The sequence below is a fragment of the Candoia aspera genome, chromosome 1 (genome assembly GCF_035149785.1).
Source record: "Candoia aspera isolate rCanAsp1 chromosome 1, rCanAsp1.hap2, whole genome shotgun sequence".
Lineage (NCBI taxonomy): Eukaryota > Metazoa > Chordata > Lepidosauria > Squamata > Boidae > Candoia > Candoia aspera.
The window spans coordinates 259,744,863-259,771,176 of record NC_086153.1 but is presented as its reverse complement, the minus strand read 5'-3'; the positions used below and the strand labels follow the sequence as shown (position 1 = coordinate 259,771,176).

The window sequence follows — 26,314 nt, the reverse complement described above, 5'->3', positions numbered from 1 at the left end:
ATCAAAAGTAATTTATTTCTATCAAATTTATTCTCTAAGAATATGCAATATGCAATCAAAAGTTATTTCTGTCAAATTTATATGAAATAATGAGTTGTGATAAGCAGAGATTTCTTCACAATGGTGTCAAGCTAGTATCATTGTGATTGACCAATACCTTCCCCTATCTATTGTTGATTGATCAATGACTTCCCTTACCTATTATCTTCCTTATATGTTGGTAATGCATCACCCAGAATTCTGAACTATATTTTATTTATCAATTTTTTATCACCGCTGATCTCCCCCCTTGGAAGTAAATCTTACAGAATTTAGTAAGATTTACTTTCAGATACTGTGCTGAAGTTGTTTTGCTCTTGATTTGGAGAATCTTAAATATGTGGTAGAAGTACTTAATGCATTCCCCAAATCAACAATTTGCTTTGTTAATTTTTGCAAAGTACAAAGAAGAGAAGAAAACAACAGCTCTTTGCACATCCTACAACTGTGCCAATTAGAAATCATACTAGATGTGTAATAAGAGGAAGCACAATTTATTTGTACATCCCTTCCTGCTATTTTATTAAAGCATCTAAATAGAACTTATTGTTTACTTTCTTAAAACAAATTTAGTACCAGAAAAATAAGCAAGTTTACTGAGTTCTTGCGTTTTTAATTGTTTATGTAAAAATAACTTTCTTGAAGCTCCTTCCTAATTTTCTTTTTTCTGATAGATTGCACTTCATGCAAAGATTATTTTGTCTTCTGCTGCTCCCTCTGCTGACTTGAATTATTTAGTACAGGCAAATTATCATCTCGAGAAAACTAAGCTGTATTAAAAACAAAAACAAAAACAGACAAAAAACCCAACTTGCTGCAGTGCAGCAAAGGTGACCTTATATGTCACCCTGTGATCTTGTTCATGCTCAGATATGGTCAAAGCAAGGAAAGTCCAATCCATCCTATACATACTCTGCTATACACCCTGTGCATACTTACTATAATGCAGCTTTTAGAACTGCCGTAAGAGACGCAACCCTAACAATACAAGCATCTTGTGTGTAATATTATGGGCACACTTACCTGGGAGTAAATCTCATTACACTGAATGGGACGTTCTGAGTTTCTGAGCAATACATAGCATTGCCCTGTTACATTTATTTATTTATTAAATTTATATCACTGCCCATCTCCCCCAATGGGGGACTCTGGGCGGTTTACAGTACATAGATTTTCAGTGACTGAGAACCGGTGCAATAATTGTATGCACCATTAAGTCTTACAAATATGCATTCAACAGCATCTTCAATGAATTTATCTTACATTTCAATTATTATATAATACATTTTTTTCTGATTTGGAAATTTGGTAGCATCGATAATCCCTTTACCAAAATTTGGGAAAAGTTGGAATTGTAACTCAATTTTGAAAAGCCACGATCTTTGTTCAGATCTTTATTACCAATGTTATATATTTCCTGTACATACAAGGCATAGTTAGTTGCATAGAAACTGATTTCACTGGTTTAAATGTATATGATACTGTATTTGGATTGTGAGGGTCTTAGAAAATACAAGGCGGAAGATCCCCTGTGCAAGCACCGAGTCACGTCTGACCCTCTTGGGGGAAGCCACTTTCGTGACATTTTCTTGACAGACTGTAGCGGGGTGGTTTGCCATTGCCTTCCCAAGTCGTCACCTTCCCCAGCAAGCTGGGTACTCATTTTACTGACCTCGGAAGGATGGAAGGCTGAGTCGACCTGAGCCAGCTACCTGAGAATCCAGCTTCCACTGGGATCGAACTTGGGTTGTAGGGAGAGTTTTGGGTTGCAGTACTGCCACCTACCACTCTGTGCCACGTGTGAAAAAGTAAGTACACCTCATTGAAAATTTTGACTTTTTCAACATATTTCAACATACAGGTATTTGATCTTCATTTCAACAGTATTGATAGATAAAGGGGATATAACACAAATAGTATGCACCATTTACATTTTGCAGTCGTGTATTTAAATAAACATAAATGCGAATTTCGCACATGGAGAAAGTAAATATACCCTACATTTATCATTACCTCAAATACCAGAAATTAGAATCAGGTGCACCAGATTAGGTGCAAATGATTAGAACATAGAATCTGGGAGGAACCTGTCTTACTTAAACCTCAGACATTTAGTTTGATTTGCTCTTTGTTGTTGAAGTGTGTGGCATCACCATGCCTACATCAAAAGAGCTCTCTCAGGCCTTCAGAAAGAAGGTATAGATGCTTATAAGTCTGGGAAGGGCTATAAAAAGATTGCCAAACAATTGGACATCAATCATTCCACTGTCCGGAAGATCATCTACAAGTGGAGAAGATCTCAGACAACTGTGAACTTGCCCAGGCCAGGCTGTCTTGGCAAGTTCAGCCTGAGAGCAGAATACAAGATGCTGAAAGAAGTCTCTGAGAACTCCAGAATTCCATAACTCATCATGAGTCTACCATTAGAAAGAAGCAGCACGTAATAGAGCTACATGGGTAGTGTGCTGGGAGAAAACCTTTGCTGTCCAGAAAGAACATCAGGGCAAGACTAAAGTTTGCTCATGAACACCTAGGCAAAGATCAGGATTTCTGGAATAATGTGCTCTGGACAGATGAGGCAGTCTGTCTCACCCCTTTGAGATGCTGTGGGGTGATTTGAGGGGTTTCTTGTGCATGCAAGAAACCCTTCAACCATTGCACAGAGAAAAATTCTGCATGGAGAGTGGGGAAAATTTCCTCTCAATGTCAGAGACTAGTAGACAGTTCTAAGAAACATCTACTTGAGGTTGTTTCTGCCAAAGAGGGCAGTGCCAGGTATTAGAGCCAAGGGTGTACTTTTTAAAATATTTTTATCCCATCTTTATTATTTTTATAAATAATTCAAGGCGCCTAATACTCCTTCCTCCTCCTACTTTCCCCACAACAGCAACCCTGTGAGGAGACTTGGGCTGAGAGAGAGTGACTGGCCCAAGGTCACCCAGCCAGCGCTCATGCCTAAGGCCGGACTAGAACTCTCAGTCTCCTGTTTCTAGCCTGGTGCCTTCACCACTAGACCAAACTGGCTCTCTTACTTTTTCCACAGAAGGAAATGGCATATCTATTAGTTTTCTGCTGAATAAGTGATTGCAAAGTCAATTTTTCATAGTTCTTTTGTTCAGTTACATCACTTCTATCTTTATATACTGTTTGAATGAAGATAAAATATTGATACACTGTATATATGTTAAAAAAAATTACATGGGGTGTAATTATTTTCTCACATGACTGTAGTTAGAATATAAATAAAAATATGCTTTGTAAGTAAGAAGCAGCTATTTATATATGTGGACTATAACATGAGACATGCAGTATCAAATACAAAAACATTTACAGTTTTTAAAAATTACTTAATCCCTGAGTAAATATAGAATACATTAAAACAAAGAAAAAGAACAATGGAAGGATAACATACAACTATTCTCCCCTCTGCTGGTAGTTTTGAGATATAACATCAAAAATTATATGTACATCTTTTTGTGAAAAAGCTTGAGGATTGCAATAGTTACAAGTAAGATTAGGAAAATGGTGGGCATATAAATATCTGACTTCACAACAACGACATAAAAGTTTTCTAGTTCTGTACTACTTGCATTTATAGTTTCTGCTAGTAATTTTTAATTAGTTTTGCTCATTTCATTAAAAAAGGCTAGATGTACCAAGTTAGGATATTAGATGGCCCACAAATATACTTTTAATAGTTTTGTTGAGCAGAGCATTTTTGCAATTGCAACATTTCATGTTTAGCACTATGATTTAATTTGAACCTGCTGAAATTCTCTTGCATACAATTATTAAAGTACAGGCGACTTACCACTTGAAAACTGATAATTTTGCTTTAAAAAACAATAGAGATAGCATGTCTGCTGTATTTTTTTATAAGGGTTCAGCTGTGCTGATTTAAAACACTTGACTTTGTCGTATGGCACCTGCTAATTTTTAATTATTTTTTATGTAAAGAAACCAGCTATATACAGTAAACCAGTTTATTAAGTGCAGAATAAAATGATCAGTTCTGAACCTGAGATTAATGATTAATAAAATACAGATTGCTTATATCAGAACATTGGATTTATTTATTATATTTGTATACTACTGAATCTTGCAAATTGTGTCAGTTTACAATGATGAAGCATAAAAATCTATTTAAAACTATAAATAAAATAACATGATAAAAGTAATTCAGACATAACAATCATTACTGTAACTATAGGCAATAATGCACAATATTAATTTCCAAAAGCCGTGCAGAACAGCTTTGTTTTGACAGCTTGACAAAAGGATAAAAAAGTACATACCAAAGTAATCTCTGCTGGGAGCTATTTCACAGGGTGGGGACACCACCAGGAATGTCTGCAGAGGTGGGTCAAAATAGTTAAGATGGTTGTTGTGATCATGAGATTGTACATGTGTATAAATAAATGTCTGAATTGAAATAAATTTTAACAGTAAGGCGTTGTTTCTTAATTATTATTCCTCAGCAGTCACTGAATATAATTTGGTCCACAACATTAATCTTTTGATTTGCTTCTTTTGCCAGATTCCTGCATCATTGGTGACCACCCCAAGTTGCAGATAAAGAACTCTACTTTCTGTATGAGTGCCTATCCAAACTTGACAATGGTTAATTATACCAGCCATGTCAACAAAACTTTTGTCAGTGGCAGTGAAGAATATTTCAAGTAAGATTGTTTTATAAAAGTTTTATAATAAAAAAAGGAAATCTTAGCATAAAAACCACTTGGTGATAGATACTTTTATTTCTATATTTAAATGTATTTTATTTTTAAAACTATATTGCATACAGTTCTCATTTTAAGCATAAGGTTGGATCCAATGGCAGCCTTCCATTATTTTTATTTATTTATTAATCAGATTTATATAGCCACCCATCTCACCAGAATTGACTCTGGGCGGCGTACAAATATCAATAAAAAACAGTACATGTATAAAACAGGCATTTAAAAATATAAAAATCATTAAAATAGAGATTCATTAAAACTAAAGTATATACAAACTCCAAGCAGAGAGAGAATGAGTATATCCACCTGATGCTCCATGAGGCAGGTGCCACGGCTAGCAGATAGTATCTGCAACATGCCTTCTCTGCCATATCTAATGGGCCGGGCTGATAAGTTTGGGGAGAGGCAGTCCTCTCTTCCGTTAGCAGTATGAACACTGCTGATTTCTCCCACTTTTCTCTGCAACTCTCATATCTGATCCAAAAGGTTGAAGGCTCCTCCAGAGCAAATATTGGAGAAGGAAAGAAAAGAAAATTCCTCATTTATGTATTTATCAAATTTGTATGTTGTCCAGCTTCCAGTGATGCTTATATAAATGGAAATCTGTTCAGATTATATTGGATACAACAGTCATCAATCATTTTTATTTACATATTCACTTTTCAACTAATAAAGCAACAAGTGACAGAAGATTGCAATCACATTGCCTATATGCCTTTTCTCTAGTTTTGCTATATCATTTTTGTATATATAATCTCTGTTTATATTCATTAATATGAATTGATTGCTGCTAATATTTGGAGAAAGGTTATTTAATGGTTGCACATGTGTCAGTAAAACAGTTCATGGTTTTGGATTCAAAACAAGCTTGGCATTCAGTGGTCTGAATGTGATTTACTAACGTGGCCACATTTCTCAACTATTGTTTCAATATTAGTTCCCTAGAGCCAAGGTAGCATTGGGCATTCCTGTTAGATGTAATACATATTACATTGGGGTGGAATGGGGTGGGGAGTGGCAAACATAAAAATAGTTGGATTTGCATAGTACCTTGCCCCTATGCTAAGGTTCAAAAACTGGAAATCATGACATCCTTAGATATTTCCATGATATTAATACCAGATTCAGATTCCAGAGAGCTAGTTTGGTGTAGTGGTTGAGGTGCTGGCCAAGAAACCAGGAGACTCTGAGTTCTAGGCCTCCCTTAGGCATGAAACCCAGCTGGGTGACTTTGGGCCATCACTTTCTCTCAGCCCAACCCACCTCACAGGGGTGGTGTTGTGGGGAAAATAAGAGGCAGGAGTATTATGTATGTTCAGTGCCTTGATTTCACTATATATCTGTATCTATATTAGGATAAAAATATAATTCTGCTAGACCTAAGAGATTTTGATCTCAAAATATTTTGGAAATGTCACAATACACCACTGGGAATGTATTTATATTTTTAGTAACAATGTCTTGGAAAAGCCTGCTAGATTACATTATTAGGATACAGTAATGGTAGAAAAAATTGTGTTTTGCCTCCACCACAGGGTAGGCTCAATAATTAGCTTTTAGTTTGATTAGACTTGTCATGAAATGTTCTTTACTGCATTCTAGCTTTCTCCCAACCTGCTTCATTGCACTCAGCTTTGGTGTATATTCAAAACAGCAGCATTAGGAGTTTGGAATAAACAGTGTTAGTTGTCTTAATTCTATATTGTACAAAGCAACCACATTTTGGTAGGAGTGCCAATCTACAACTCATAAAATTTGTTGGAATCTGATGCATTCCAGATTTGGACTATTTTAATACACCTCTAAACTTACTCAGAGAAACAGCCTATATCTCAGTAAGAGGAGATCTGGAAATGATAAGGGAATCTAGTCACTGAAAAAGTGACTTCATGCAAGATTACAAAGTTTGCTTATGTCAGTGCTTCCCAAACCTGGGTAAATTATCCCAAATCGGGTAATAGTGGTTTTCCTTTGGGTAATGGGTTTCTGTGTCGTTACCCAATCACAATTGGGACATTTAAATTGACTTAAAGTGTTTTACCTATATTGGGTAAAAAGGACTTTCTGATAAGCAGTTTTGGATAATGAAGGAAAAAGTTTGGGAAGCACTGGTTATGTAATAGCTAAACCTTGAAATGTCCTAGAGTTAACCTTTTTCTGTCAAGTTTTTACATTGGATATTAATTTGCATGATAGGATAGATGTCTCTTTGAAGATAATGGGGCATTTCCAGTTGACTTTAATGGCTGTGAAGTTTCTCTGCTTATCTTTACTTTTTAATCATAATGAAAAAGGAAAGGATACATTCTGAAATGCTCAAACAACTATATTTAATGCAGATACCAGGTAAACACAACGGTCATGACTTACTGACATTTTGGCTCTTAGGTACTTTGTGTTGAAGATTTCTGCAGGAATTGAATATCCTGGTGAAATTAGGTGGCCTTTGGCACTGACTCTCTTTCTAGCTTGGGCAATTGTCTATGCATCCCTGGCTAAAGGAATAAAAACATCAGGAAAAGTAAGACATTATTTTTGACTATTTCTAGTCTTAACCTAGGAATGAATATATTGCAATACCAAAGATCTAAGCATTACTGGATTACTTAGTAGCTTTTTGAGGAATGTTATAGCAAGTTAGTACTTGTTGGTGTGTATGGTAGCTCAAGAAAAATACTGGTAATACTCTTTGATATGCATATTGGTTAAATTTTAAGTTCCCATTTTTCATATATGATCTTCTCATGGCATGCCGTATATATACCATTGGCTTTCAGGAGGAGTAAAGATAGGAGGCTGTATTTTTAAGAGAGATGAGTTCTCTCTTTTAATCATGTTTAAAATATGATTAAATAATATAGTAAAAATATGCATCCCAGCAGCAAAGGTTAGTTATCTTGGAAAATCAGAATAATGCTATTTTACAGCTTAAATATCCCAATGTTATTCTTAGGTAAGTGTAAAAATCATAGTCCTGGTAACTATAATGCCAATAAAGATTAGTAGGCTGCTCCCATTCCTGACAAGGTGTTTGTTTCTACCAATTCCTGGTCAAGAACTACTTAACTAAGAATCTCACACATAAGTAACTTGAATTAAGGGTATATCTGCTCCCTGTGCCAGCCTGCCTCACTTTTAGGCTGGAGCAAGTAACAGATACATGTTTTCTATCATCAGTATTATTCAATTATTTGTGTTGAGGGGCTTTGTTAAAAAAGGGGGGGGCAGAATAAATACGTATTCCAGGGTTGAAGAACCAGTTGCTCTTAAGATGTTATTAGACTAAATTGGTATTATCCTTGACTATTGGCCATTATGGCTTAGTTTAATGAGTGTTAGAATTTAACAGCATCTGGAGAGTCACCATGAAATCTGTCATACCATCTGCAAGTTTAATTCTTAAAGATGAGTATCTGTTCCTGTTTCAGGATCCTGAAAGTTTATTTAGGCAAGATAGATTTTTGTTTATGTGTGTCTTAAGGCCATCAGGACATGATGAGTGTTACCCAGTTTTTTTCTCTTCTTTCAATCTCATCACCTTAGCATACTCTGCTTATTTTATTCCTTCTTCCACAGTTCTGCAAATGGTGCCCTATAGTTGGCTGCTGGGTCTACAGAATGTTCCTCGTTTTTTAGCAATCCACCTTGACCACAGTAGTAGTCTTTCTTTTTGGAGAGGGGACCATTTAATCATCCAGGAGGGCATGCCTTAGCCAGTCTTGGGGAAATTGCCCTTTTGTAATTATACAGGCAATACCCAAACCCCAAAGACAGTGTTGCTTTCATGGTTGCTAACCACAAACTTTAGAGAACATGTTTTATGTGTACCTTTTACCAGTGGAGAAACATTTGCTGGAATAAAAGCCACAATATAATTTAAGGTAAAGGTAAAGGTTTCCCTTGACGTAAAGTCCAGTCGTGTCCGACTCTAGGGGGCGGTGCTCATCTCCGTTTCAAAGCCTTGGAGCCGGCGTTGTCATAGACACTTCCGGGTCATGTGGCCAGTATGACTCACGGAACGCCGTTACCTTCCCGCCGAAGTGGTACCAATTAATCTACTCACATTTGCATGTTTTCGAACTGCTTGGTGTGCAGAAGCTGGGACGAGCAACGGGAGCTCACCCCGCCGCGCGGTTTCGAACCGCCGACCTTCCGATCGACAGCTCAGCGGTTTAACCCGCAGCGCCACCGCGTCCCCAATATAATTTAGCACATATCTAAAAAAGACCTTAGGGACTCACTATTTCATATTAGTTGTTTCTATTCCAGACAACAGAATACCTCTGCAATTTACATCCTTTTGGTAGTCATAGAGTATTCGTGTGTCTAATATACCAGCATTTAACTGCAAAGGTTTTATTCTTTGATATTCTCTGTAGAGAGATATAGAACTACAGTTACTTTTCACATTAATTATCCCCAAACATTGCTGTCTTACTCATTTAGGGCTTTGCATACATAACACCATTTTAGCAAACCATTATATTATTTGTATAAGCTGTTTATATTCCTACGAGCAAATATCACTGAGAGGTTGTGCAATAATTTATTGTAAACAGTAAGCCAGTGATATTACTTTTATTTTTACCATGGATGTTTTAACTTAGTACATAGACATTTTTTTCTATGTAAGCCACTGAGAGTGCTTTAGAATTAGATTACGGTAGCATAGAAATATGTTTAATTATACATACATTCATACAGGATCAATCAGAATGAATGGATACATTATCTGTTTATGTCTCCTTAGGTGGTATACTTTACTGCTACATTCCCATATGTAGTGCTCATCATCTTACTTATCAGAGGAGTAACCCTGCCAGGTGCTGGGGCTGGAATCTGGTATTTCATCACACCTAAATGGGAGAAACTAATTGATGCTATGGTAAGCTTATTCCAGATAAAATACTCTAATGGAATAAAATATATGGAGAGAGATTTATTTTTGCTTAAGAAAGCCTTAAGTGGTATGAATGTTTATGACAGCTGTATTTATGGCACTATCTGGTTAATGTTATTGCAGAGCTTAATACGTTTTGTGCCTCCTTCAGGACACTACTTCATTTGCTTAGGAGATAATGTCAGTTCAACTTGTGATAAGTGCAGCGTGGCTGTGAAGATGCCAGATTTTTCTAAACTAAGGCTCATCAATGCACAATCCAACTGTTGTGCATTGGATCCAGAGTAGTATGTGAAAAGGCCACTTGGTATAAATCCAATCAAGTGTTCCCAAATTCAACATACACTCACCTATTCTAGGGCTATAAGTAAATTAGCTAGAAGAGAATTCTGCAGTTGAGGGAAGAGGTGCAGTGAGCATATGTTATAGGTATATTGGAAGAAAATTAGGTCTTCTGTGAGTGTAACTACAGCTACTCTGTGTTATCGTGAGCAAGAAGCATAATTTCTTGTGCGTTAATTTAGTGAGACTGAACTAAACCATCACAGATATATCTGCATGGATGTATATTATTTGTGGGAAGAAGGACTTTGGTCATGTACCAGAGAAGTTATTCCAATATCTAGTGGACCAAAGCATCATGATTTGCCCTTTGCTGCAGCATCAGAATTACAAATGGGTTAATGTTAGCATTTAGCTACAGCCTGTACGTTTGATTGATTATGTGCCATTAAGTTGGTGTTGACTCTTAACCACACAGATAGATTTTCTCCTTGATGTTCTGTCCCTAACTTGTTCCTTCAGGTCTCCCCATGGTATACCCATTGTCACTGTAACTGAGTCCATCCGCCTTGCTGCTGGTCTTCTCTTTCCTTCCCCTTTTCCCAGTATTAGAACCTTTCCAGAGAGCTAGGCCTTTGCATAATGTTTCTGAAGGAGGATAGTTTGAGCCTGGTCATTTGTTCCTGGAGTGAAAACTCTGGGCTGATTTGTTTGATGATCCATTTTGTTCATTTTCTTGGCTCTCCACAGTATTTTCAGGAGTCTTCTCCAACACCTAAGTTCAAAAGTGTCAATATTCTTCCTGTTCTGCTTCTTCAGAGAGCAACTTTTGCTTCTATAGAGTGTCACAGGGAATACCATGGCTTGCACTATTCTGATCTTTGTAGGTGTAGAGTATCAAGTGCTAGTCTGTGGTGTATTTCTTGATTGCTTGTTCCTTTATTGAGATCAGAGTAGCGTCATCAGCATAGTGCAGGTTATTGATGTTTCTTCCCTCAATTTTAAAATCACATTCACCTTCTTCCAATCTAGCTTCCCTAAATATATTCATCATATTGGCTGAATAGATAAGGGGGCAATATACAATCGTGCCTCACTCATTTGCTGACCTGGAGCCAGTCGGCTTCACCATGTTCTGTTCATTCTATGGCTTTTTGATTTGTGTATAGGTTTTGCATGAGGACAATGAGATGTTTTGGGATTCCAGTTTTTCTAAGGACACTCCACAGCTTGACATGATCAACACAATCAAAGGCCTGTCTGTAATCAATAAAGCACATACTGACTTCTTTTTTGGTATATTTTTGGCTTTCTCAATTATATTATTCAGCATGCACCAGCAGTAATGTCTCTTGTTCCGTTCTAAAGCCAGCTTAAGCACCTGGCATGTCCTTTTCCATGTAGGGCTTTAATTTGTATTGGATGATCCTAAGCATTATTTTGCTAGTGTGTGAAATTAAGGATATTGTAATAATATATTAGAATACATAATAATAATAGTGTACAATAGTTTGCACACTCTGTTAAATCTTATTTTTTGTATAAGAATATAGATTGGCTTCTTCCAATCTTTAGATCAATGTGTCATTCTCCAGTTTTGCCGGCGTAGCTTAGTTAAAACCTTTATTGATTCTTCTTCTGTGGCTTGCCATATTTCAGTGAGTCCTGTAGCCTTCTGACTCAGTAATGACTAGAGTGCTAATCTAACATCTTCTAGTACCAGAGGTTCTTGTAAGTAGGGAACTTGTTCTACGGTGTCTTGGATGTTGACAACTCTACTGAACAGTATTTCAGAATACTCCTTCCATCTTTGTTTGATTTTCTTTGAGTCAGTTACTGTTGGTCCATTTGTGTCCTTTAGCATACCAGTTTGAGGTTGGAACCTCCTCCTGAGTTCAGAGATCTTTTGGAAGACTTTCCTTGTTTTTCCATGTCTGTTTCCATCATCAATGTCTTTACAGATGTTGTTGTAATATTGCTTCTTATCTCTTCTAACAGCTCTCTGAAATTCTTTTTAAAGTTTCTTTCTGGATTTTGGTCTTTCTTGGCTTTGATTTGTCTTTTCTTCTTGGAAATTTCCACAGTTTGTTCTAACATCCAGTTTGATTTCTTTTGTTTCTTCATCTTTGGCAGTCTCCTTTCACATTCATTCTTAACAACTTCTTTAAGTTCATTCCACAGTTCCTCTGGTTCTCTATCAATGAGATTCAGGACTTCAAAGTGATTCCTGATATTCTCCTTGACAATGGTGGGTATATGCTCAAGGTCATATTGGGGAAACTGATTGGCTTTCTTCTTCTTTAGCTTAACTTGCAACCTGCACATGAGTTTGTGATCTGTTCCACAGTCAGCACCTGGTCATGTTTTTAATGTTATAATTGAGCTCTTCCACCTCCTTTAAGCTATACTATAGTCAATTTGTTTTCTGTGCACTCCATCTGTTGATGTCCATGTACATATTCGTTTGTAGCAAAAATCCATCTCAATTTGCTGATGCCTAAGATGTCAGTTTCTAATTGTTTTGTTTCATCTTTCACTGTGTTGAGCTTTCCTGTGTTCATCCTTCTTATGTTCGATGTTCCCACTGTAATTCTGTCTTTGCAGCTTCGGATTTTCTTTTTCTGTATGGCAACATCAGCAACGAGACATCTCAGAGGCTTTAATCTAGCCACATCATAAACACCATTAGTATTCCAAAAGATCCTCAGCTCTTCCTCATTAGCATGTTGAATGCTATCCGGCCTGAGAGGCCCATCATCCGGCACTAAATCATCAATTTATATTTTCTAGTCATGTGGTTTTCTTGGTAAAAATACAGGAGTGATTTACCATTGCCTTCTCCTGCATATGAATTGATGCCTTTGCTGTTGCCACTAAAGTGATCATCTGCTTCCAGCATCTTCCTATATTGCTGCTGCCCAATACAGGTGCCTGCTTGCTTTATCTGGGCAGCTGAGATGACCTTCATACCTTAGATGACCCTGCTGGGAGTGTATACCCTTGACATACACTACTGGTGTTCTTCGCTCATCCCTCCTAGGAACACCTCCCTGCCATGATAAGGCAGCAGAGCAGGACAGCCTGAACAACCTTGACTTAAGTAGAAACTCAAGGAAGATGAAGATCTGGTTTGTCATTATAACTGATCTCTAATGTCAAGTGAGGAACAGATAAGTATGCTACTGATTATGTCATCTGTGCTGTGATAATATATGGAAGGGCTACTGTAAGGGACTATAGAAACCTGCCTTTGAAGTTTACGTAAGTTATCTTTCAGCATTATAAAAACATGCCCAATTTACTGGATACAATTCACAGTACTAATTTCAATCATTAAACTATTTCTTGATTTTGAGGCCTGTGTATCTAAAATATTTTCTTCTTCCATATGAATGTTTTTAATTGGAAAAACAGTTTGTAGAGCATATTCTTTAGCTACCATGCCCTCTGAAAATTAGGCAAGTGATGACCAAATATGTGTTCTTCTCCTTAGTGTTGCTCCCTAGAGAGTTTCTCCTGGTACTACCTAGATGAGTTTTAGGTATTGGATTAAAATTATTTTATTAGCCTCAGCTTTTTATAAATTTTTATTGTTGCTTTATCTGCCAGGGTTATATTATTACTTTTAATAATATGATTGTATTTGTTTATTGTTTAATAATTCTGAATTATGCATTTATATTGGGTGATTGTTTTAATGATTCTATTATTGAAAATTGGAACTGTATTAAGATATAAAAATTAAAAAGCAAGATAGAAGTATGTGTAATAAATAATATTTCTATCTGGAAGTTAACTCCAAGGTAAATGTTATTTAACTGGAATTATATAAGTATTGGGAGTCATGCATTTATCGCAAAATAATCAGATTCCTTAGTAGTGAGAACAGCATTTATGCTTTTCATTACCTTTTCAAGCCATGTGTTGGATTTACATGCACGATACTACCAGCAGCTGAAACATTAGCAATTAGGTGGTAAGAGTTCAATTTCTTTTGGGTGAACCCAGATAGTGTTGAATTTGCACAGTGTGCAGGGATATGTGTTGTTGTTATTTTTTTAAGCTGTTCATTCATGTCCGATTCTTGGATACTGCCTGGACAAGTCCCTGCAGTTTTCTTGGCAAGGTTTTTCAGAAATGGTTTGCCATTGCCTCCTTCCTAGGGCTGAGAGAAAGTGACTGGCCCAAGGTCACCCAGCTGGCTTTATGCCTAAGGCAGGACTAGAACTCACAGTCTCCTGGTTTCTATCCTGATGCCTTAACCACTACACCAAACTAGCTCTCTGGTGAAACAAATATTTACCCATTAGAGGACAGAATATATAAAAGGGATCTCTATCTATCTATCTATCTATCTATCTATCTATCTCTATCTATCTATCTATCTATCTATCTATCTATCTATCTATCTATCTATCTATCTATCTATCTATCTATCTATCTATCTATCTATCTAATATACTCTGTCCTCTAGTGGGTAAATATTTGTTTCACCACAGCTCCAAATTCATTGTTTATTGGCTTGAATATCCATCTAGTGAAATTCATGAAGGCACTAATCAGTGTGGACTCAAGACTTTCCTCCTGCCTGATCTAGTAATTCAGAAAATTGTATGGCATCATTCAGATACCAGTGCCTGCAGGTAGGTCCTGAATTCTCCTATTGGAAGTAGCCTGATTCATTGTACTGCCACACAATTTATGTATGGCATGTTTGATAGCCTTATTCAATCACATTAACTCTTTTTATTACTATTTCTATTTTTTTTTTAAAAACTTATCCTACTTTTCTCTACTGATCTTTTTTTTAAGGTGTGGAAAGATGCTGCTACTCAGATATTTTTCTCTTTATCTGCTGCATGGGGTGGTCTGATTACTCTGTCTTCCTATAACAAATTCCATAACAATCTATACAGGTAAGTTGCATGCATTCAGCAAAACCAATTCTTTCCTAGTTATTAGTTGGCAAAAATGAATCCAGGAACCTCTGGAACTAAGTTTGATGTCATCATTGTTGTCTGCATGTCATCAGGACTTCAAAGTAAGGCTACCGGACCTGAGCTGCAAAATCTAGAAAACAGGATGGCAGCCAAGAGTTAGAGAAAACAAATTCTTTGTTGCCATTTTGCGATTTATGGATCTTTGCACCCCAGATCTGATAGCCCTACTTCAAAGATCATTAGACTTCTGGGGTTAGCATGTCCTACTTCCTCCTGAATGGGTGCCCCAATTAGAAACAGGCTGGGTTGAAAGCAATCTAGGGGATTGTCAAGAGTCAAGGATAGTGGCATGAAATATAGCACAAGGGTAATCTCTGTTAAAGAAAGCTTTGTAATTGAGAAATAGGTCAGGAACACTCTGAAGCAGCAAAGATAATTTGCAGTTTTCACTGCTATAATTACTGTACCATTACTTTTACAGTATCAGTAGCACAGTAATAATTCTGGTAGTTGCATTAATTCCAAATTCAGATAAAGAAAAAGCTTCTAGTGTCATAAGAATGTAGTATTTGATATAATTTAATTGGTAAGCTCATATGACAGAGAACCACTGCTTTAACTGCTAAGAATCTGATTTTCCTTCTTCCTTCTTCTACTCTCTTATAAATTTAAACATTATAACCTTTCACTCCTTTTTACACGATTTAAAAGCACCAATTAAGAATAACCATCAAATCCAGTGACAACTAATACAGAAAAGTAGTATGTGCTCAAGAAAGGAATTTCAAGGCCTATTTGAATACATGATGATGATGATGATAATCAGTTTTACAGTGGTATTGCCATTTTGTTTTGCTGTATCAAAAAGGAAAAAAAAAATGTTTATTTGAATTCCATACTGCTCTTTTGGATGTGGCTGCAGTTGCATCCAGTATGAAATCATGTGCATTGCTCTGAGGTTGAGTCAGGAAGAGATCTTGATTCAAATTTGTACTTGGCCCTAAAGTTTATCAGGATGAAGGGTAGGACAAAATTAATGCATTTATTTTAATATATTAAAGTTGACATAATCAAATTTGTTGTGGTACCTCTATTTGAGGAATATAATTCTATGCCGAATATGTTACGTATTTATTAGGTAAATAAACGTGTCTCTGAAAAAACAGTCAACAAAACAGATACAGTATTAGCAAAGAGGTATAGGATTCAGATATGAGAATTAAAAAGGGATGTTTTCATTCTGAATTGATTGTAAGCTGATTACTGATATGGGGGAGGAGGCTCTGTTAGAGTTGATTGCATGGGAGATTTTGAAGTCTAACTACCCTGCATAACCTTTGTTGGGACATGGATGGGAATATTGCTTCTCTTTGTCCTTTCAGATAACTCAGCAACTTTTGATACTATCAATCATGGTATCTTACTGGACTGTCTGTAGAGATTAGGGGCACTGCTTTGCAGTGGTTTTGCACCATCCTCTGCAGATGTTTTAGTCTGTTGTAGTGAGGAGGAGAGGTTGACCCAGTGGCCTCTCACTTATGGGGTACTGCAGGGGTTGGACCTTATCCTCCTGATATTTAACATCTATATGGAACTGCTGGGGCAGGTCATCCAATAACTTGGCCTATGGTATCAGCAGGATGCTGATTATACCCAATTATACATCACTACTCCAGCTCTGTGGGGGAGATGCTGTTGATGTTCTGTCCTGAGGCCTGGAGGCTGTGAGGGTCTGGACAGAAGAGAATAGGCTCAAATTGAACCCAAGCAAGACAGAGCTGCTGTTCATACATCTCCTTTAGTACCAGTGATGTCCTTGGAGAGACAGACACTATACGTTTCTGGAGTAGGTTCATGATTTGGGAATCCTTTGGACTCATGGCTCCTGCTTAAATAGCAGGTGGAGACCATTAGAGAGCTTTGGCTGGTATGCTGTTATGGGTCCTTAACTGATGCAGGAGGACCTGGTGACAGTAACTCATGTTCTCATCACCACCCACATGGTTTACTGAAATGTGCTGTACATGAAGCTGCCCTGCACTGTACATTTCAGGCCCTGTGCTGGTTACCAGTTCAGTTCTTAGTGCAATTTAAAGTTCTGGTGTTAACCTATAAAGCCCTTTGTGACTTGACACCCGGGTATGTGAGGGTCTAGATTTGGCCCAGCCTGATAGGTCTTGTAGGAGGGGGCTTTATGTTGTCCCACATTTCTGAATTGTCAGGGGAGCTGAAGTTAGAAAGCACTGCTGCTTTCTAACTTCAGCTCCCCTGACCCTGTGAAATGCATTGTCCACTGAGATCAGAATGGCCTCCTTCCTGGTTGCTCTTAGGAGCTTATGAAGAATGGAGCTCTTTTGAAGAGCCCGTGAGTAACATCACCTGTGCCTTTTGTTCTATTTTTTTTCCTCCTCCTTTGCTTTTGTCACTTGGACTGTATGTTGTTCTAATTCTTTTTTTGTTGCTTTAATTGTGACATTGTAACTGCTGAGAGTGTAAGATTGCAGCAGGCCAAAAATCAAATAAAATAAAATAAAATAAAAAAATAACCCTACATCAGCCCTAGCCTACACCAGCATGGACTGTTGTAGGCATTTCCCCCTCCACTAAAGCCAACATAAGTTTTAAAATAATCACTGGGGGAAAAAAGATCGTTTGATCATCCCCTGCTTTGGACCAGTGTGAGCTGAACTTCTGAACTTGCAAAGTAGTGGCAGGTATTTCTCAACCCTCTTACAAACTTAGCATCACACTTTCTGTGATCATTCTTAAAGCTCTCTGCAAGTTAAATGTTTTTGTTGGACATCTACCTTTTATAAGTATTAAATCACTAAGGTATGGATTTAATGATTATATAGATTGAATTTTCTGTTCAGTGATTTACTGTCTGTGCACATCTTTTCTTCTGTAGACAAAAAAAAGTTCTTGAATCAGTTTAGTAATGGGATGATGATTAGACATTTTAATCCAGGGTTTCAGTATTTAGAAGTAACATCTAAAGCAGTATTTCCAATCTGGTGCCCTCTAGTTGTGTTGAAATTGAACAACTTATGAAGAAGATACAAGACTGGGAAAAATTGAACTCACCATAAGAATATGCTATTTCATCTCAAATGTTTTCTTGCTCATATAGCATAATGTGGTTTTTCATCTAAAAACTTGACTTGAAACTTTCATCAGGCCTCTAAGAGGGCAGTCCAATATTTGATAAGTCCACCTAAAATGTACATTGTACTAGGCATTGTGAAGTTTTGTACTAGCCATTGTGAAAACAGAGTTATTGTTTTCCTTACTTTAAAATCTCGGATTTTTGTGTCTTTATGCTACTACTGCTAACTGTGAAACATTGGATTTAATCCAGACTTAATTATATTTAAAGAATGCCCAATAAAATCAGTGATTAGTGATCGCTGTCTTAGAATTATTGTCTCTAGAGGCATCAGATCCACGTTGTAAGATGTCTGTATTAGTAGAGTTAATTAAATTATTTTTATCAGTGTAGCTTTTTTGGGGGGGGGATGTTCTTATTTCGAATATACACACCTTTGGGTTATGTGGCAGTCATGCCCACTCCTGGACCAGGACACCCTGCTCACTGTCACTCTTGACCCTGTGACCTTGTCTGGACTACTGCAGTGCACTCTACATGGGGCTGCCCTTGAAGAGCATTCGGAAGCTTCAGCTGGTGCAGAAAGTGGCAGCACAGGTAGTAAATGTCACCAGTTACTCAGGGCATGTAACACCATTACTTCATGAGCTGCTGGGGTGCTTCCAGGTTCAATTCAAGGTGCTGGTTGTCACCTTTCATGGCTTGGGACTGGGTTACTTGAGGGAGCATCTCTCCCTGGTTGTTTCTACCCATCCAATCCGGTCAGGCAGGATGGGCACGCTTTGGGTCCTGATGGCTAAGGAATGCCAGTTAGCAGGGCATAGAAGGAGTGCCTTTTCTGCCATAGCACCCGCCCTATGGAATATTCTTCCTCTGTAGATTAGGATAGCCCTGACCCTGACCCTGATTGTTATTGTTGTTATTATTATTTTATTTTAATATTGTTCGCTGCCCAGACTCAGTTGTTGAGATGGGTGGCTATGCAAATGGAATGAATAAATAATAAATAATTTTTGTTATCATACCTACTAAATATTGGTATTTCATCACTACAACACTATAATTATATACTCCGTATCCATTACCTACTATACCACTATTATTCAGTAAAAATAATCTGGTAAATATATTTTCTTTTGCCCTCCTTTCTTCAGGGACACCTTGATAGTAACTTGTACCAACAGTGCCACAAGTATATTTGCAGGCTTTGTCATCTTTTCAGTGATTGGATTCATGGCAAATGAGCTCAAAGTGAATATTGAAGATGTTGCAGACCAAGGTAAGATCTTCTGATTTTCATGTAAACGTGGTTTTTGAATGTTGCACTATTGGGCAATACTGATTTTGTTCTGGTTTCTTTTGTGCAGGATGTCCTGCATATACGTATTAATTAGAACACATGAGGCATCTGGGCAAAATGGCGCAACGTAGTGGACCTGAAACATACGCTATAAGAATGGTTGCTGCCTAAGTCAAAGTATAACATGGCATGCCTCCCTTTCCTTTGTACAGAAACCAGTCAGACAGTATCAGTGGTGAGATAGTTCCCTTCACCTCCTCTGAGGGCAACAGAGACATTAGTGGTGAAGGGCAGCATCTCCCTTTTTTTCCCACCAAGGAAAAAAGGCATCTCCCATTTTTTCCCACCAGGAAATTTTACATTTACAGTATAGGTCGGTGGAAAAAAAATCCTGAAACAAGACACAAACTACTTCTGTATGGTTGCTACCTAACTACACAGGTATGTCCATGAAGTCACTATAATTCATGCTCAGCTCAAAGCCCCACTTCCCATTTACAACTTGCAGGGGTTTTCTTACTGCATATATTGACAGGGATAACCATGTAAGATCATAATCCTTTCTTAAGGTCTACAGTTCCTTGGACTGACTGTTTAATGCAGTAAGACACAATATGATTACCTTTTTTATAAAGCTTTTAGGGTTGGGATGGAGATTATCAGCAGTAACTGATTCTTCTATTCTTGCTATCAAACCTAAGAAGTTGAAATATAATTTGAATTGTAAAGCTTGCGAATGATCTTGATAATATACATACATTTGATAATGTTATTTTCAGTTAAGCTATAAATAGTACACCAATAGGTCATAATTGTCTTATGAGCTTGCTTGTTCCTAAACCACTTTTGGACTCCTCTGAAATCTTCCTGGCACTTAATAATAGTTGCTCTAATAGGTGCAAACATTTCCATATTGAAGATTTAGTTTTAGAAAATTTCTTGTCCAGTCCAAGCTGGAATGCTTGTAAACACTTGCTCTTTCTGTGCCTCCGTTAAATATCTCAGCAGTGGCAGAAGTGTGTGTGTAAAGAGATTCCATGCTGCAGCCATTTGCTCTGAAATCTGCAATGATCCAAGGTTCAGAAGCAAATTAACCATGAAGTCCAGGGGAAAATGTGTGTATACCTGCAGGACATTACACATCACATGCAAAAATTGTCCATTTTGTGAGAGTAACATGTTAGATTTGCAACTCATTCCTTGAAAGGGGTACCATATTTCTTTATTTAATACAAATGTGTAGTACTCATTTTAGACAAGCATTCCATCCAGATGCTTTGGTTTCCAAGAGTTGTATTTTATGTGAAGAAATGTGGATGCCTTTTCCTAAACTGACATATCTAAACAAATCCGTTTCATTTGGTCAGTTACTAAACAGTGTCATTAAATCCTAAATAAAACCATAAAACAGTTAATACAGCTACCGAGCAAGTTTATGTTAAGTGCCATTTTGTGTATGTTTTTCAGGGAGTAAAACCCTGTCAAACTCAATGGTACTTTCTTTTAAACTGACATACACAGGAGTGCAGTGCAGCACTTATATCTTAGCTCCTTCCCAATGACTCTTGTCTAGGTTGTTGTATGAGAAATGTTTGTAAGCTGCTTCAAAACCTCTGGGTTATCAGGTAGGAGATAAAACCTCAAGAAGATTTTGATGGTTGTGGTGATAGCTATACAAAGCTTTAAATTCAGTCTCCAAAGGTGCTGCAGAACACTTTGGAGTTCAAATGAACTCCGTTTGCAACCCCTTAAACCATTTGCCCCTATTCCAAAGATCATGCATCAGAATCCAAAGAACTGCACCGCTGTTATGATGAAAATGTCATACACTGTATTAAAGTATAAAACTTTAAAACAACCTGATGAGGCAACCTTCTGATTCAAAAGAAGAACAATACAATTTGCCCAAGGATAAGGACTCTAGGCAGAACTAAACATGCTTGCATTCATGTGACACAGAAGCTCAGAGAGTGAAAGGAATAAAGATAAAGTAGACATGTAGCAACTTTTTCTTAAGGCCCCGATGTTACTCTGTAGTATGGCCACAGGAGAAATGGCTGCAGATGGGTTTTAGTAGCCTAAACATGTGTAGTTTGAAATGCCAAATTTGAGGTGACATATAACCAAATCTGATGGATATTTGTATAGTATGGCAGTCCCAAAGGGAAACTGCCTGTTATTCCAGTTCTATAAGGTGCTGTTTGAACTGCTGCTTAAATCATGAGTTAATTTTATAGTTGGACAATGTTTGCCTTTTCCCAGATGGGTGTTGAAGCCCAACAACTGCCCTTATCTATGTCTGACTCTCAGTGGTCATAACCTGCATCTCCCCATGAAATTAATTTAAAGGATCCCAATCAAGGGAGATTTGCAGTTTCATTTCCTGCAATTAGGTTTTCCCACAGGACGATGAATTCTAGAAACTCATTATTTTGATTCCTTAATTTAATTTCCAAATGCAAGAAGTGACTGCAAGCAGCATTTTTATCTGTAATAGTCAAGGAAAAATCTTTAATCAAGAGATGAAAGAGCATGTTCATGAATATATAACATCCCCTAAGCCTTCTTGCCAAGAAAAACTCCCAGTTAACAGCAGGCTTTAAAGACAGCCTGTTGCACTGCATCACACCAGTAATAATAATAAAAAGTCTTCAAGCAGTATTTCATGTTTGACAAGAGTTTCCCAACATTTTGGGAAGTATAAAATGGTTGTGAAATTAACTCTTGCATTGCTAAAATAAACTGGCACTGGTATATTACAGCATAGCCCAGGAAAGGAAATCTAATGCCTACCAGATATTTTGAGTTTAAACACCCATTACAGTAGCTTTTCCAAACCAACCATTGTTCAGGATTTGTAGTAAAAAAAATATTGGGATGGCACCAGTCTCCCTATTTCTGGTATACTACATAAAAATGGTGGGGGGGAAATTCACATACAGTAAATGAAACATGTGGGGGCAGTTAAGAAGACAGATATTTCAAAGAGGAGTTGTGCTTTTATGCTGCAGAGTGATATCAATAAGATAGAATAAAATATGGTTTACTCTGAAGGGTCACAAACACAAACCTAAAATATTTCACTCTATCCCATTCTCTTTCACAGTTAGGGCATAATTGTTTAACAGGTATAGCAAAATTCCTGTTGTTCTAATAATGGCCTTTGGCATCCCTTTTCTGTGAAAAGCTAGATTTTCTGGAAATTCCTTGGGCTCAAAATGTATGATTGTAATAACAGCTTCTGTGACCCTTTAATACACTACTCAACTGGAAAGTAGGAAACTGACTTCTAAATTTTGTCATCTTAAATTGAAATTGATTTTTTTTTAAAATTCTGTAGGACCCCCAAAATGCAAAGGATGATGCTTATTTAAGCTATCAATATGATTTCTGTCTATTTTGTTTCGGATTCTAGGTCCTGGCATTGCGTTTGTGGTGTATCCTGAAGCCTTAACTAGGCTTCCACTTTCACCATTTTGGGCTATAATCTTCTTCTTGATGCTTCTTACACTTGGATTGGACACAATGGTAAATGTATCTTTTTTATATACCTTCCTGTTTGTTCATTAAAAGTTCAGAGTGTACACAGTACATTGAATTAATATTTTAATATAAGTAGTTGTAGGCTGGGATCCTGCACAGGTTTTCTGATAAAATAAGCATACAACAGATGATGCTATACGTGTTACTTAGAAGTAAGTCACACTGAATTCATTTATACAGGGTTAGAACCAAAATTTATTTTGAGATTGTTATAATTGCCTTTGGTTCACAAATATATAATAGTTTGGGTCCCTATAGAATTTAATCATCAAATTACAGTCAGTTGCTAAACTAATACAGTAGAATCTCGGTTAACCGGCACCCATGGGGATTGTTAGATGCCGGATAAATGTAGTTTCCGGTTGCGTGAGGGTTACTATTAAAAATAGGCATGCCAAGTTTGGACTTGCCTTTCTGCTAGAGGGGGATTGGCCAATCCCCTTCTGGCAGAGGGGTGGGTTTGCTTGGCATGCTGCGCTGGTCCGGTCCCCCTGTGGAGGGGTGGGTTTGGGCTTTTAAAAAGGTGGGTTTGGACTTGCCATTCTGCTGGGGGTAGTTGGGTCGGGTTGGCGCAGCATAGTGCGGCACACCAGGTTTGGACTTGCCTTTTTGCTGGGGGGGTTGGGTTGGCTCGGTGTGGTGCACCAGGTTTTGGCTTGCCTTTCTGCTGGAGGGGGATCAGATCAGCGCGCTGCACCATGCCAAGTTTAAACTTATCTTTCTGCTAAAAATTGATTTTATTTATTTTTTTATTTAATGTATTATTTCTTCATTTTTTTGCTGGTTGCTTGAGAGTGCCGGTTGCTTGAGTTCCAGTTAACCGAGATTCTATTATATAGAGAAAGGGGGTCAGTGACCATTAATAAGAACCCTATGGAGCATATAACCACATGCTTTGAACTGGGCAGAGATAAACTGAAACAAGTCCAAACAAGGAGAGAAGCAATGTGGAAGAAAGGAAGGGTTTAAACAGCATTTAGATCAAACTTGGCGGGGAGAGTAGGATGCTATATGGGCATGAATTATTGTTCTGAAAAGGCTGAAGTCACTAAACATAGAGAATGACAAGAGTTTGAGAAGAATCGGTTTGGTGAAGTTGGATACCTAATGCTTAAGATGAAAACTGCTTCAGTAGATCATTTGAAGGACCCTTGACTTCCTCATCTGGTTTTATTTTCCATTTTATCCTTCCACTGTAATGAATGATCTGTACAATATAAATAATATTTTCCCTTAAAAGTACTTATTTAGGCTTGTCATGAAATATGACTTACTCATTCCTATTTTTTATCTGTAAAGTATTAAAGGTACAAGGCAGAAACAGTTTGGTGAAGGGATGAATTTCCTTAAAGAGTGAATTAGATGATAGTCAAAGTAACAAGATGCATTTTTAAAACTGTTGTTTTACTCACTGATTGCTACTGCTTTATTTATTTTTTGTCTTCCTTGGCATTTCCCAGTTTGCCACTATTGAAACGATAGTGACATCTGTTTCAGATGAATTTCCAAAGTATTTACGTACCCACAAGCCACTGTTCACTCTTGGATGCTGCATTTCCTTTTTCATCATGGGTTTTCCTATGATCACTCAGGTAAACATGTTATCATATTATGTGCTGTTTAAGCTGATCTTACAATTAGTAAAATCCGCTCTATGAGAATATTAACTTCACAGGAAGTGAAATTTGAAGAGAAGTTTCACTGGTCACGAAAACGTATGACTATTCTAAAAGCCCTGGTAAGTGTATGGACATTTCTAAAGATGTAATTTACCATTAGTGGAAGGTCTGAATAAGGGCTGGAGCAAAACCACACAGATAAAATTTATAGATCTGCTGGATTTATAGTCTGCACTTCCTTCACATTCTTCAAGTGACTCAAAGATGTAATTCCCTCTTCTCTTTGTTTCTCATGTATGTGGGAGTTCCAAATAGTAGACCTCTGCCAGGACATAAAGCCTAATCTGATATTCATTCCATCTCGGCCACCTCTCCCCTCATTTTGTTGTAAAAGTGATATGGAATAGATGTTCTTGAAGAATTCTATCATTATAGTCCATAGAGTATTTTCATAGTGAGTTGGGGCTTGAGGACAAAATAGCACTAACTGCACCTTCTTCTTACTGCAACTGTTAGCTGGGTTCCTACTGAATGTGTTCTAATGGCAGGTGGTATTTCTGTTAGTAATTATTTGTTTTTAATTTTAGGGTGGGATGTACATGTTGCAGCTTGTGGACACCTATGCAGCATCTTATTCTCTTGTTATAATAGCCATCTTCGAACTTGTTGGCATTTCGTACATTTATGGTAAGAAAAGGATGTGTTATCCCTAGGTTACACCAATAGTCCATATATGTAAAAATGGGGTATTGATAAGTAACAGCTAATTCCACAAACAAAAGTTTTAAAATGTTATTCATTAACATTTCAAAATATACATCTAAGAATATCTGACCAAATATTTTCAGAAATTTCATCAAGTAAAATGTTTACAGTAGTTCTGTTTATATCATAACAAAACTGATTAGGTTAGTAAATAAACCGTTACAGATAGCTAGTTGTTATCATTAATGTGAGTATGACTTAATATTAATAAGCCATATAAAAGTAATAATGAAGCATATAATCTATATTAATTTACCCAGCCCTCAAATAAGTATGTAGGCTTGCAGTAGTCAAGATTGCGGTTCCAGGAATGATTACAGTCTGATCTGTTTTATGTGATTTTCAAGGCCAATTGCATAAATATTTCAGTGACTTATGAATAATGGCATATTTGAGCTTGTAATTATACAGATGCATTTACAGACAATACAAAGTTGTAACAACAACAGAATTATGACCAGTACAATAGGTTAATTGCTGTCTCCAAATGGAAGGGCTTGTTCCGTCCGTGGAAGACCTTATGATCCTGCCAGTGGAGATGGGATGAGAATGTTACTGATTTCTCTTCTCTCTTGTGCTCCCATCTGTTACCGAGAGTCACCCAAGCTTTACTCACAGAAAATATGAATTATTATATGTTGCAAGAACCTCTCTTCTCTCTAGGATAGGAGTGTGAGTCCTGTGGACCAGATGCAGTTCCAGCCCCACTTGTGTGTTCTTTGGAGTTGAAGAATTGTGATGCTCAAATTTGGTGGCAAATTTCTGATTTTTGGTGGCAGAATTTTTCTAGTGAACCAAGGCTCATGGCCCAATAGGCTTTTCATGCCTATTTTGACTGGGTTAAAAAAGAAAATCCAACTCTCTCCTTAAAAAACCTGGATAATTCAGTTCTGTCCTTTTGGATGCTGCTGCTATGTAATTCCCCCCTTCCCCGTTGTATAATTGTAAATATTGCCTTTTTAAAAAAGTATAGCCTCTGGCTATAAAAAAGTGGTCCATTCCTGCTTTGCAGGTACTTCAGTTATGACATTTCTTTTTGCAGTTAAGTATGAATTGATCATATATCTGTTTTGGAAAGGAG

At 37.2% G+C, this 26,314-nt stretch overlaps 1 protein-coding gene across 1 annotated transcript in view; it reads left to right on the top strand.

Annotated features, from left to right (window-relative positions):
• SLC6A5 (solute carrier family 6 member 5) overlaps positions 1–26,314 on the top strand; it is a 59,910-nt gene that overhangs the window by 12,787 nt on the left and 20,809 nt on the right. Inside the window, exons 6-13 of the mRNA XM_063318028.1 lie at positions 4,577–4,718; positions 7,167–7,299; positions 9,529–9,663; positions 14,773–14,876; positions 19,161–19,285; positions 22,722–22,834; positions 24,310–24,441; positions 25,056–25,155. Of these exons, the coding sequence (XP_063174098.1) occupies positions 4,577–4,718; positions 7,167–7,299; positions 9,529–9,663; positions 14,773–14,876; positions 19,161–19,285; positions 22,722–22,834; positions 24,310–24,441; positions 25,056–25,155 (984 nt within the window). The remainder of the gene's footprint in view (positions 1–4,576; positions 4,719–7,166; positions 7,300–9,528; positions 9,664–14,772; positions 14,877–19,160; positions 19,286–22,721; positions 22,835–24,309; positions 24,442–25,055; positions 25,156–26,314) is intronic.